This window comes from Schistocerca gregaria, chromosome 3, assembly GCF_023897955.1.
Source record: "Schistocerca gregaria isolate iqSchGreg1 chromosome 3, iqSchGreg1.2, whole genome shotgun sequence".
NCBI lineage: Eukaryota > Metazoa > Arthropoda > Insecta > Orthoptera > Acrididae > Schistocerca > Schistocerca gregaria.
In genome coordinates this window covers 326,885,706-326,899,656 of record NC_064922.1, presented here as the reverse complement: position 1 = coordinate 326,899,656, position 13,951 = coordinate 326,885,706, and the positions used below count along the sequence as shown (strand labels likewise).

Genomic DNA, 13,951 nt, shown 5'->3' with positions numbered 1-13,951 from the left:
CCGGTGTCAATGTGTTCTTTTTTCCATTTCCAGGAGTGTATTTGCTAAAGGACAACTGAACACCATAAGCAGTATTCAAAATGTTTAAGGCCCAACGGGTACGTATAGATATCGATGTACATACAGTTTTTGTTGCCCACCGCATCAAATGTCACTGAGGGCGAATAATACATTCGAATAACGGTTTGGCTATTAAAATTTTTAAGTACAGCTATTAAACATTTGAAGTGCAGCTCACGGCGTTTACATGTCCTTAAGTGAATAATTGTTTATAACTTGCACCTGTACATAGTGGTGTTTTTCAGGTACCTTGTTAACCATCTGCTCCGCTCCTCTCAGTTTTGTCGCATCGAATTACTTCGCGCCTGCAGTTAGGCAATTCAGTGAAAATATCTGCAAAGTGGGCTGCTGTCGCTCATTCCGAACAATTTGTGCCAATGAACTGCATATACATACTAATGTTTGCCACTTTGTCTACAAAGTGGTGTTCAGTTTTGTTGCCAGGTATATCATAGATATTCTTTCTATTACTCCTCGATAATTTATTTTTCTTTGTTTTACTATCGGTCCTTATTTTGTGTTCATAGGCTGTTCATACCGTTCAATAGGACTTGTAATTCTTCCTCAGTTTTACAGAGGACAAAAACTTCATTAGTGAATCTCATACTAGATATTCTTACACTCTGAATTTTAACCATACTGCCGAAATTTACTTCTTTTATTGCTTCTTCGATACAAACATTGAGCATTAGAGGAGCTAGAGCATCGCATCCCTGCCTTACACCCGTTTTAATCTATTTCTCTCTTGGAACTTTTCCTTCGCCTTATTGTTTTTTTTTGTTCTTGTATAATTGTGTGTTACCCACTTCTCTTAAAGTGAGAACATATTTTTATGGGGATTTCAAACATGTTGCACGACTTTACATTGCCGAACAATTTTTCCTGGACGACAAATGCTGTGAAAGTGTCTTGACGTTTCTTCAGTCATGCTTCCAAGTAGTGCTGTAGCTGCCTCAACCTTTCCTAAGGTCAAACTGATCGTCATGTGGATGGTCCTCAATTTTATTTTCCATTCATCTACGAAGAATTCTTACCAGAAGATAATACAGTTACTGAAACATCAGATATGGTCTTTCCATATAGTATACTGGCCATTGCGGAGGATAAATACAGAGTAAAAGAGCTAGGTTTGAATAGATAAAATACATGATCAAGGATGCCTAGTAGGCATACGTATATAGGATATTTCAAAGTCTTTGGGACATTCTTTGGCAACAGCCTTGCTGCAGTGGATACGCCGGTTCCCGTGAGATCACCGAAGTTAAACGCTGTCGAGCGTGGCTGGCACTTGGATGGGTGTCCATCCAGAACCCCATGCGCTGTTGCCATTTTTCAGGGTTCACTCAGCCTCGTGATGCTAATTGAGGAGCTACTCGACTGAATAATAGCGGCTCCATTCAAAGACAACCATCATAACGACCGGGAGAGCTAAGTGCTGACCACACACCCCTCCTATCCGCATCTTCATCTGTGGATGACACGGCGGTCGGATGGTCCTTCAAAGCATGTCACAGGGGCAAGTTTTCTTACAGACAACATACTCGGCGACGTTTCCTGGTGACGTTAGGTATATTTAATAATTGATTATGACCACGAGAGGCATCAGGGCTTAGGCACTCTGTGGCGATCGTGTGGAATGTGTGGCGTCTATAAGCCGGTTATATGCCCCATGTGAAAGGTGATATGTCGGGCTTATGAAACATCTTTCTCCGCTTAGAGAACTCATCCTGAAGCTTTTCTTGTTGAAAATCACTCTATAAAATTACTGTGCTAGATAGTATGCAGGTGCAGCATTCTTGGCTCGTATGCTGTTGCAGTTCGGTTAGATATCGTTGTCTCAAGGCCGGCGAATTCAATATAATGATACCTGGCGACGCTGGAAATCGTCAGAGAACGTTTTGCCTCTAAGAAATGTCGTTGCCCATGGTGTGATCTATCACTGTTAGAAGTATGTCGGAAAGACTCCCAAACACCCTGTGTTTGTTTTAAACTTTTGCCCCCAGATAGCCGAATTAATATAGTACTGAGTTACAACTCTTTATTGTGAAATAGGAACATTTTGAATATAACTGTATAAATCATTTGAGCCACAAAAATGAGCCAACACGACATATTTCTTGGATGAAAATATACTGCTACACTAGTTGTCATTGGTTGCATCAAAGTATCTAGTGTAGATTCACTGTTTTACTATTTTCACTGTGCAGCCGTTTTCAAACTTATGTATTATAACCCACTGAATGGACCTATTTCGGTTAAAGTAAAAGTGTTCTTCAAGTCACAGAATGGTAAAAACTGTAGGGGGCTTAGCCAGTTGGGCGTGTAAGAGGGTACTGACTACTTACAGTGAAATCTCGCATCCTGTAAGAAACATGGGATGTTTGTAACTTCGATATTGATATTCAATGAAGCGCCAAAAAACTGGTATAGGCATGTCTATTCAAGTACAGAGATATGTAAACAGACAGAATACAGTGCTGCAGTCGGCAACGATTATAAAAGACAAGTGTCTGGTACAGTTGTCAGATCAGTTACTGCTGCTAAAATGGCAAGTTATCAAGATTTAAGTGAGTTTGAACGTTGTCTTATAGTTTGCGCATGAGAGATGGGACACAGCATCTGCAAGGTAGCGATGAAGTGGGGATTTTCCTGAAGACCAATTAACGAGTGTACTGTGAATATCAGGAATCCGGTAAAACATCACACCTCCGACATCGCTGGAGCTGGAAAAAGATCCTGCACGAACAGGACCGATGACGATTGAAAAGATTCGTTCAACATAACAGAAGTGCAACCCTTCCACATATTGCTGCAGATTTCAATGTGTAAGAGTCCTCTTTGATTATTTGTGATCATTGATGTCTATTGCGCATTCCGACGCACTTGGGCAATTCCAGCAGGACAATGCAACACTTCACACATCCAGAACTTGTACAGAGTGGCTCCAGGAACAGTCTTCTGAGTTTAAACACTTCCGCTGGTGTGGTGTGCGTACTGTAAGACCTTCGGTACACACACCATCAGATTATTTGACTTGTCGCTCTAACAAAGTAGGCGAGTGTTAGCAATATGTCTCGTGGTCTTATTGTGGCAAGTTTATCTTCTGCCGTTAGGTCAGATGATAGAAATGCCGCTTGCACGCTTAGAGTAGCAGATTGACGGTGACCAACTTTAACCAGAACGTGATTAATTTTCACACACATTTATTAAAATAATAAAAAGCATATATATTACGTAACTTGATTCTGGATGCTGTTCACAATTGACAATCTGAAGTTTCTTTGGTCTTGGTAAGTTAATCTTATTCTCACATATCTCTGATACTTGACAAAGTGTCTATACATTTATCTTCATGGCTATGTACAGGAATATGATAATCTTATTAGGCACAGACTGAAACTTGACTACAGACTAATGCAGACTGGTACAGACCAATGCAGATTGGTGCAGACTGGTGCAGTCTGGTACAGACTGGTGCGGACTGACTAATCAGAGGTCTGTACACTCGTTATAATACCTCGAGCGATCAGGTATCACTGCACGAGTGTGATCCGCGAGGGGAAAAGGTTCTACGTTACAGCAATCTCATTGTCTGCGTTACATATTAATAAGGGGATCGGCAGAAGCAGAATTTGGTCCGTCTCTATGACAGCGCCATCTCGTAGTGCGGAGAAGGACGAGCGCTGCGCCTACGCTGTTATGCTTAGTGGGGCGCACTCTAGTGGGAATGTTGTGTACACGCTGACTACGCGGAACTATGTACACAACAGCTGGCCAGAAGACTCCATGGACATGAAAGTTATTGATCATGTCTGGGATGTCTTGGAATGTGCTGTTCAGAAGAGATCTCCGACTATCGTACTCTTACGGATTTATGGACAGCCCTGCAGGATTTATGGAGTCAGTTCTCTGCAGCACTACTTCAGACATTAGCCAAGTCCATGCTACGTTGCGCTCGCGAGGGCCCTACACGATATTAGGCAGGTGTACCAGTTTCTTTAGCTCTCTAGTGTATGTTTTCACTAGCCTCTTATCACTCCTAAGTGACAGATCCTTAAAGTTTTTTACCATTCTGTGACTTTAGGAACGCTGGAGCTGTAACCCAAATATGTATATCTGAGGTATGATATCACATTGCTACTTGAAAATGGTTATACAGCTGATATTGCACTACAGTGGCTGCAAAGTATTTGGATGTTTTAACACACTCAATAACTGCCAAAGTTATGACATCTTTTACAAGTTTGTGGTGGCTGCAAAACCTTATTGAAGTTAAAAAAAAACAAAGATCTCATTTTTATTTTGACCAAAGAGATGATGAGGTAAAGCAAGAGGGCAGCACAGTGCAACCAGAAGTGCGTCACTGATGGCGAAGCGGGTCTGTTTCTCCTTTCCCCAGAACTGTCACTGCTCCACTACTGCCAGGGCGGGTGACTCACGGTGAAGGCTTTGGGCCCTCCGAGGCGCAGCGTGGAGCCCGGCGGCAGGGGCAGCGGCCCTCTGGCGCCACCGGCCGCCACGGGCTCGCCGTGCTGCTTGCAGTTGAGGAAGAGCGTCACGTTGCCCGGGGCGACGCGGAACGACAGCTTGGACCAGCGTTGTCCCAGCGCCGGCACCAGGAAGCTGGCCACCTCCTCGCCGTCCCGCTCGATGGTCACACGAGACTGGTCGCCCTCCGCCGGCCCGATCTGCACAACACCGCCACACAGACGCTGGCATATGGCACTTCACATGAAATACAGACTCTCCATAAATGTTTACCATAATTCCAAGATTAAATATTAACTATACAGGGTGTTACAAAAAGGTACGGCCAAACTTTCAGGAAACATTCCTCACACACAAAGAAAGAAAATATGTTATGTGGACAAGTGTCCGGAAACGCTTACTTTCCATGTTAGAGCTCATTTTATTACTTCTCTTCAAATCACATTAATCATGGAATGGAAACACACAGCAACAGAACGCACCAGCGTGACTTCAAGCACTTTGTTACAGGGAATGTTCAAAATGTCCTCCGTTAGCGAGGATACATGCATCCACCCTCCGTCGCATGGAATCCCTGATGCGCTGATGCAGCCCTGGAGAATGGCGTATTGTATCACAGCCGTCCACAATACGAGCACGAAGAGTCTCTACATTTGGTACTGGGGTTGCGTAGACAAGAGCTTTCAAATGCCCCAATAAATGAAAGTCAAGAGGGTTGAGGTCAGGAGAGCGTGGAGGCCATGGAATTGGTCCGCCTCTACCAATCCATCGGTCACCGAATCTGTTGTTGAGAAACGTACAAACACTTCGACTGAAATGTGCATGAGCTCCATCGTGCATGAACCACATGTTGTGTCGTACTTGTAAAGGCACATGTTCTAGCAGCACAGATAGAGTATCCCGTATGAAACCATGATAACGTGCTCCATTGAGCGTAGGTGAAAGAACATGTGGCCCAATCAAGACATCACCAACAATGCCTGCCCAAACGTTCACAATTGCGTGCAGATTTTCGTCAGCCCACACATGTTGATTGTGAAAATTTACAATTTGATCACGTTGGAATGAAGCCTCATACGTAAAGAGAACATTTGAACTGAAATGAGGATTGACATATTGTTGGATGAACCATTCGCAGAAGTGTACCTGTGGAGGCCAAAAAACGGTTCAAATGGCTCTGAGCACTATGGGACTTAACATCTATGGTCATCAGTCCCCAAGAACTTAGAACTACTTAAACCTAACTAACCTAAGGACATCACACAACACCCAGTCATCAGGAGGCAGAGAAATTCCCTGACACCCTGGGAATCGAACCCGGGAACCCGGGCGCGGGAAGCGATAACTCCACCGCACGACCACGAGCTGCGGATCGTGGAGGCCAATCAGCTGCTGATAGTGCATGCACACTCTGTACATGGTACGGAAACAACTGGTTCTCCCGTAGCACTCTCCATAGAGTGACGTGGTCAACGTTACCTTGTACAGCAGCAACTTCTCTGACGCTGACATTAGGGTTATCGCCAACTGCACGAAGAATTGCCTCGTCCATTACAGGTGTCCTCGTCGTTCTAGGTCTTCCCCAGTCGCGAGTCATAGGCTGGAATTTTCTGTGCTCCCTAAGACGCCGATCAATTGCTTCGAACGTCTTCCTCTCAGGACACCTTCGTTCTGGAAATCTGTCTCGATACAAACGTACCGCACCACGGCTATTGCCCTGTGCTAATCCCTACTTCAAACGGGCATCTGCCAACTCTGCTTTTGTAAACATTGCACTGACTGGAAAACCCCGTTCGTGATGAACACTAACCTGTGGATGCTACGTACTGATGTGCTTGATGCTAGTACTGTAGAGCAATGAATCGCATGTTAACATAAGCACCGAAGTCAACATTACCTTCCTTCAATTGGGCCAACTGACAGTGAATCGAGGAAGTAAAGTACATACTGACGAAACTAAAATGAGCTCTAACATGGAAATTATGCGTTTCCGGACACATGTGTACATAACATCTTTTCTTTATTTGTGTGTGAGGAATGTTTCCTGAAAGTTTGGCCGTACCTTGTTGTAACACCCTGTATACTGAAGCACCACAAAAATGGTATACGCACACATATACTCAAATGCAGAGATATGTAAATAGGCCGAATACAGCGCTGCGGTCGGCAATGCCTGTACAGGACAAAATGTGTCTGGTGCAGTTGTTAGATCGGTTACTGCTGCTACAATTGCAGGTTATCATGATTTAAGTGAGTTTGAACTTGGTGTTGTAGTCGGAGCATGAGCGGTGGGACACAGCATCTCCGAGGTAGCGATGAAGTGGGGATTTCCCCGTACAGCCATTTCACGAGTGTGCCATGAATATCAGGAATCCGGTAAAACATCAAATCTCCGACATCGCTGCAGCCGAAAAAAGATACTGCAAGAAATGCAAGAAGACGTCTGAAGAGAATCGTTCAATGTGACAGAAGTGCATTCCTTCCGCAAACTGCTGAGGCATCAACAAGTGTCAGCGTGCAAAGTAGTCAACGAAACATCATCGATATGGGCTTTCGGAGAAGAAGACCCTATCGTGTACTCGTGATGACTTCATGGCACAAAGCTTTACGCCTCGCCTGGGCCCGTCAACTCCGACATCAGACTGTTGATGACTAGAAACATATTGCCTAGTCTCTTTACAAATTGTATCGAGTGGATGGACGTGTACGGGTATGGAGACAACCTCATGAATCCATGGAACCTGCATGTTAGCAGGGCACTGTTCAAGTTGGTGGAGGCTCTGTAATGGTGTTGGGCGTGTACAGTTGGAGTGATATGGGACCTCTGATAGTCTAGATACGGCTATGATAGGAAACACGTACATAAGCATCCTGTCTGATCACCTGCATCCATTCATGTCCACTGGGTAATTCCAGCAGGACAATGTGATACCCCATACTTCCTGAATTGCTACGAGTGGTTCCTGGAACACTCTTCTGAGTTTAAACACTTTTGCTGGCCACCAAAGTCCCCAGACATGAACATTATTGAGCATATCTGCGGTGCCTTGCAACATGCTGAAGAAATCTTCACTCCCTCGTACTTTTACGTATTTATGGAGGGCCTTCAGGATTATGGTGTCAATTCCCTCCAGCAGTACTTCAGACATTAATCGAGTCCATGCCACGTCGTGTTGAGGCACTTCTGCGTCTACTAGGGAACCCATCAAGTTTCTGTGCAGTTGTGTGTCATTCAACACTTGCCCCTCAAGGACTGCCGCGTGAGCTATATAGTAAAAAGGCTCCCACCCTCCCCATCACCAGGACAAAGGTCAGTGTGTTGAGTGGCTAACAGGACCCAATTCACCGATTACTGTACAGTGAAACTTCGTGTCCAATTATGGAAAGAAAGCACCTGATGTTGGGTTAATCAGAACATGGATGGAAGCTTTTTTAGCTACGGTGTCGGTACAAACGGACAAGCAGTATTCGGAGGATGTGTAGGTAGTTCAAACCGCATTCACGAGCTCGCCACAGAAATCGATTAGACAAGCTTCGTGTGAGCTTCATGTGCCAACTACTACAATGCATAAAGTAGTTCTCGTCTTAAACTGTATGTGTACAATGTTCACATTGTTCAGGTATTACAACCAGTTGATCGCCCAAAACGTGAACAATTTTCACTCGACATGCTGAACCGTTTGGTTGAGCACGATGATCTCTTGAAGCGTGTGCGTTTTTTCCGATGAGGCTACATTTCATGACAGTGCCTCACTTAATAGCCATAATGTCCCGATCTGGTGAGCAGAAGATCCTCATGTCTTACGAGAACACATTCAGGACAGTCCAAAGGTTAATATGCGTCGTGGGTTAATGTATGGTTCAAATGGCTCTGAGCACTATGGGACTTAACATCTGAGGTCAACAGTGCCCTAAAACTTAGAACTACTTAATCCTAACTAACCTAAGGACATCACACACATCCATTCCCGAGGCAGGATTCGAACCTGCGACCGTAGCAGTCGCGCGGTTCCGGACTGAAGCGCGTAGAACCGCTCGGCCACACCGGCCGGCGGTTAATGTATGATAAAAGAATTGGCTCATTTTCTACCTTGAAAGCAGGGTAAGTGGATATTTTTACCTAGACATGTTGGTAAATTATGCCATTCTCCAGTTGCAGGATATGCATGACGATATCAGCTTTCAGCAAGATAGTGCTCTCCCTCATTGTTCTCTAGAAGTCCGCGGTTTTCTTAATGAAACCTTTCCCAACAGCTGGATTAGCAGAGAGGGTCCAATTCCATGGCCCCTGACGTCACCTGACATTACACCCATAGATTTCTTTCTTCAGGGGTACGTGAAAGATACTGTGTACAAAACAGTGGTTCCTGATATTGTGACATTGCAACAACATGTCAGAGATGCCATTGGCCCAATCACACAAGACATGTTGCACAATGTGTAGAAAAAGATGAATACCGGCTTGATATTTTGCTTGTTATCGGGTGTGCACATGCTGAAGTGTTTTTATGTTGAAGTGTATTGCCTGTATTAACTGTTTATGTAAGGTTGAAAACTTCATGAGCAGACAAAGGTATATATGGTATAACGCATTTCGTTTACTGTATCCAATAAAAATTTACATTGTCTTTATCAAGGTATACATTTGTAGACATCTTGTACAGTCAACAATACCTGAATAGCCATAAATACAGATAATACAGTGAGAAGAGTTGTTACTAGTATGTGCTAATGTCAAGCCTCATTACCTAGTCAAGACGTGATGGGTTAGTCACGAAAAAGCCATTTGGATGATCGAAGGAGGGCCTCAGTTTATACCTCATCAGCGTGCCGGTTGGTCTGTTTCGGTGCTCCACAATTACAGCTTGGGCTGGATTGCTTACCCAATTTGCACACGTTATATGCATACACTTCGTGTTCTGTTCGAGCGTGATTTACATTCTTCCACTCTTTCTGTGGGATTTAAAATCCCTTGGGTCTCTGTAAGGGGGGAATAACATGCTGCACTTCTGGTGGAGCATTCGTAGTCCAGGTTTCACGCCATTTGCTGTCAGTAGTGAAGCTGCTACCAGCAAGCTGTTGGACCATTCGTAAGGGAGGATTTTTGGAACGAAGTCGGTTTGTTGTCAACCCAGGGATATATCTAAGTGTGGGATTGTTCGTAATTTTGGAATATTCTTTAAACAGGTCTCATTTTCATGTTAATAGAGGAGCGGCTATGTAGCATAGTGTTGGAAGCCAATATAGTGAGTAGTTGTCATGAACCCGGAGATGGTTGTAATAAGCTGAGGGTCTATGTTATTTACGTGTGGACTGCTCAATTACATCGTAGCCCAATATTTAGCCGTAAAATACATTAAACTGTGTGAAGATGTTTGAAACGTATCTGCTGCCGTTGGCCAGTTAGTACAGCATTTTCCGGATAAAATTGTTTCGTGTACTTAATCTGGAAGTACCCTTTTTAGAGGTGTTTCCCGAAACACAGTATTTTGTTAACAGCCATTGTAAGATAATTTGGGTAGCTCTGGTAGGGAAGCACTATTTCGTTCATAGAGACCTCAAGTTTATGGTCTACTATGCTGTTGTTTAAGTATAAGCTGTTGACTTTGCTTTTAGAAAGATTGCATGTGCCTCCAAATGGTGAAATATTTATGTAGTTTGTTTACAACATCAGTTAGAGTGTTTTCAACACTCCTGAAGTCTTTGTGCTGAACCGTGGGCATATCCAAACTGCTTTGTGCTGCTTTCAGGTATGACAGAGGTATAAACGTTAGAAAGTACAGGGGATAATACTGAACCCTGAGATACTCCATTATATCGCGTCCGTTCTTACAACCTTATAATAATCTACACCAGACCTCTGGGTGGTGCTAAGCGAGCAACAGGGATCTGATAATTTAAATCATTCAAATAGTAACTAAAACTGTTCAGTAAAAGGTACCTGATCCTGGGTTTGAGTGTTGAATTAGAAGCTACAAGATTGAAATTTAGATGGCAGCTGTTTATAGCATAAAAACTTCATACTGAAATTTCTGTTGTCCTACGTACAGTATTTTTCGAGATTTTCCAGTAAGTGTGAATTTTGGCTTAGGATGAACTAAAATGTCAAAGATTATCCATCCCTTAGAGGTAATTAAGAACTTAGAAATTTCAGCACCATATTCTTGTTGACTTTATAAAAATGTACTAATGTTTAGTAGAATCAAAGTAATATTAAGTGGTACAGAGATGAGAAAGCGACGAGTTCAGAGGACATGGACGAATCAGAATTCAATTATAAAAATTGTACAAGACATATTTAAATAGAAGATCCAAATTCAGATATGATGTTCTATAAAAAATAATCTATCAAGATGGAAATAGAATTAAAATTGGGAGACATATTTGAGATTCATTGTTACGACAGGGTGTAATTTGAGCACACGGTTGGATCTGCAGGACTCGCTATATGTGTTGTTCACTTCCGAAAGGAAACTGCGAGTTATAACCGTGAGCCTCGGGTGGCTGAGTGCTGAAAAACTGAGCTCCTAAATGATACTGATTTCATAGATATGAACTTTCTTGTGAATGTTAGGATATTACAAAAGACTAAATGGTATTACTGTCTCATGCGTTTCGATTTCGTAAGTTTTTGTGAGTCACCCGTAACGAAAATCTGCGTGGCAAATGGATCATTATACTTTTCAGTTTTTAGGCAATTTACTCATTGTCTCATAGTATTGAGCAAGAGCTTTTACAGCTAAGGAGTGCTGTAATGTCATCAAGCAGAATGCAGAGTACAGGTTATTCGTTCCGACTGTTTTCAGGTTGCCTGTCTTAGTAGTTTTTAGGCAACTGTCAGTTTGGTGGACTAACGTGGGACATATTTGGGCCAAAAACAAATCTTGAGTCAACCTGTCACCGCACAACTCTTTCTGAGTATGATAACAACGCCTCACACTCCTTAAAGACCCTGACAAAATAATTCCATATTAATGTTTACAAGAGCGACATAAAACGTTACAGGCCTCGATGATGATAACGACAACGACGACGATGATGATGTAGAAACATTGGTTTTGTGGTTGACAGCGATATTTTTCATCACTCGAGTTAAAAATCTCGTATGAGAATTTTTTAAGAAAGTAAAGCTGTTCTCAACTCTGAGGTTGGTTTGATCAAAGTTCAGTCCTATTAGGTGTGAAATACCCAAGCTTTTCTCCAGCGTTTGAATTCACTTATACAGCCAGATACAGAGAATCCTAGAGTTTAGCCTGAACTCCGAATCACTGTGAAATTCAGCATTTTTCACAATAACAAATCACTGGCAGCCCAGTGGTGAAAGAACTGATAGCTGACGGAAAAAAATCGTAGTTCTTAGGGAGAGCTTTTGAACTTGTAGCATGTCAGTTGCGAACTGAGCTACTGAGAAGATTTAACGACTTCCTACGAACCATTTGCTCACATATATTTCGGTTTCGTTCAAAAGACCATCACCAGGTTACGAAACGGTAAAGACAAATTCCAGAACACGACGATCATTTCAACACACCGGCAACGGCCTGGCAGCAGCAGTATGATCGGTGAGCACAGGAAACTTTGCATGCTGTGTACACAGACATACCGTACACAGCATGCCAAGTTTCCTGTGCTCACCGATCATCCTGCTGCTACCAGGCCGTTGGCGGTGTGTCTTTTGAATGAACCCGGTCGTGACATAATAAACGTATATCAGGACCATTTGATGACACACACACACACACACACACACACACACACACACACACACACACACAGAGAGAGAGAGAGAGAGGGGGGGAGGGAGGGAGAGAAGGAGGGAGAGAGAGGGAGGGAGGGAGGGAGGGAGTTGTTAACTTGGTACATGTTACTAATTTTTAATTTCTTTCAGCTGTTTTTTTTGTGAGTAATGATCTTCTGACTGGTTTGATCCTTCCTGCAACGAATTTCTTTTCTGCGCCAAACTTTTCATCTCAGAGTAGCACGTGCAAGCTACTTCCTTAATTTATATATTAAAAAACTAGAAACCCGCCTCGATTGCGAAAAAAGCACCTCGTGTTAACCTAAGTTTCGGCGTAGATAACTACATCTTCTTCAGAACAATAAAACCCACAAGTGCCTAAGAAGACCTTTGTCAATGATTAAAAGAACACCATAGCTATACATTTATAAACGAAAAAACGGCAAACACAAACAGTACATATATACAAAGTCTAAATAACTACTTAACTTAATGGTGTAACCTCCACCTCACACCGGCCTACGTTCGCTGGGCCATGACCCGCCACAAACTGCAGCTACAAATTGACCATTTATTTTTAATGAGTCAGCATGTGTGTCAGGTACTGAGAAGCGAGACTGAACACAGACGCACCTTGAGGCCCAGCAGCACCTTCTCATTCCCGGGATCGGTGACGGAGAAGACGTAGCCGCCCTGGTCGTCAGCCGGATTGACGACGGCGTTGAGCGCGAACTCTGGGTACAGCTCGGCGGGCAGCGAGTCCCCGGCCGGCGAGCTGAAGTCGGTGGCGGGCGAGAGCGGGAACGCGGGGAAGCCGTCCAGGCCGGGCTCCGTCTCCAGCGACGAGTCCTTCACCTGCCGCAGCAGGTCGTGCCGCTCCAGCAGTGCTGCCGACACACCGCGCACCAAACGTTACACACACCGAGGGCTTCAAACACCACTAATGAGTACAACTTCCACAAAGACAGCGGAGAAGCAGCCGCAAGACATCCACGGTCCGCAATCGTCTAATTTACCCAAATAAAACATTAAAACGCAGCTCGTCAAACAAAGGAACGCCCATTAAAATACACTACTGGCCATTAAAATTGCTACACCACGAAGATGACGCGCTACAGACGCGAAATTTAACCGACAGGAAGAAGATGCTGTGATATACAAATGATTAGCTTTTCAGAGCATTCACACAAAGTTGGCGCTGGTGGCAACACCTGCAAAGTGCTCACATGAGGAAAGCTTCCAACCGATTTCTCATACACAAACAGCAGTTGACCGGCATTGCCTGGTGAAACGTTGTTGTGATGGCTCGTGTAAGGGGGAGAAATGCGTACCATCACGTTTCCGACTTTGATAAAGGTCGGATTGTAGCCTATCACGATTGCGGTTTATCGTATCGCGACATTGCTCCTCGCGTTGGTCGAGATCCAATGACTGTTAGCAGAATGTGGAATCAGTGGGTTCAGGAGGGTAATACGGAACGCCGTGCTGGATCCCAACGGCCTCGTATCTCTAGCAGTCGAGATGACAGGCATCTTATAAGCACGGCTGTAATGGATCGTGCAGCCACGTCTCGATCCCTGAGTCAACAGATGGGGACGTTTGCAAGACAACAACCAGCTGCACGAACAGTTCGATGACGTATGCAGCATCATGGACTATCAGCTC

General features: G+C 43.9%; 1 protein-coding gene across 1 annotated transcript in view; it reads right to left on the bottom strand.

The window, feature by feature from the left end:
* The window catches only part of LOC126355358 (collagen alpha-1(XVIII) chain-like), a 586,377-nt gene that overhangs the window by 169,072 nt on the left and 403,354 nt on the right, over positions 1–13,951 (bottom strand). The window contains exons 5-6 of the mRNA XM_050005652.1: positions 12,920–13,173; positions 4,500–4,748 (exon numbers count right to left, since the gene is read on the bottom strand). Coding sequence (XP_049861609.1) covers positions 4,500–4,748; positions 12,920–13,173 — 503 coding nt within the window. The remainder of the gene's footprint in view (positions 1–4,499; positions 4,749–12,919; positions 13,174–13,951) is intronic.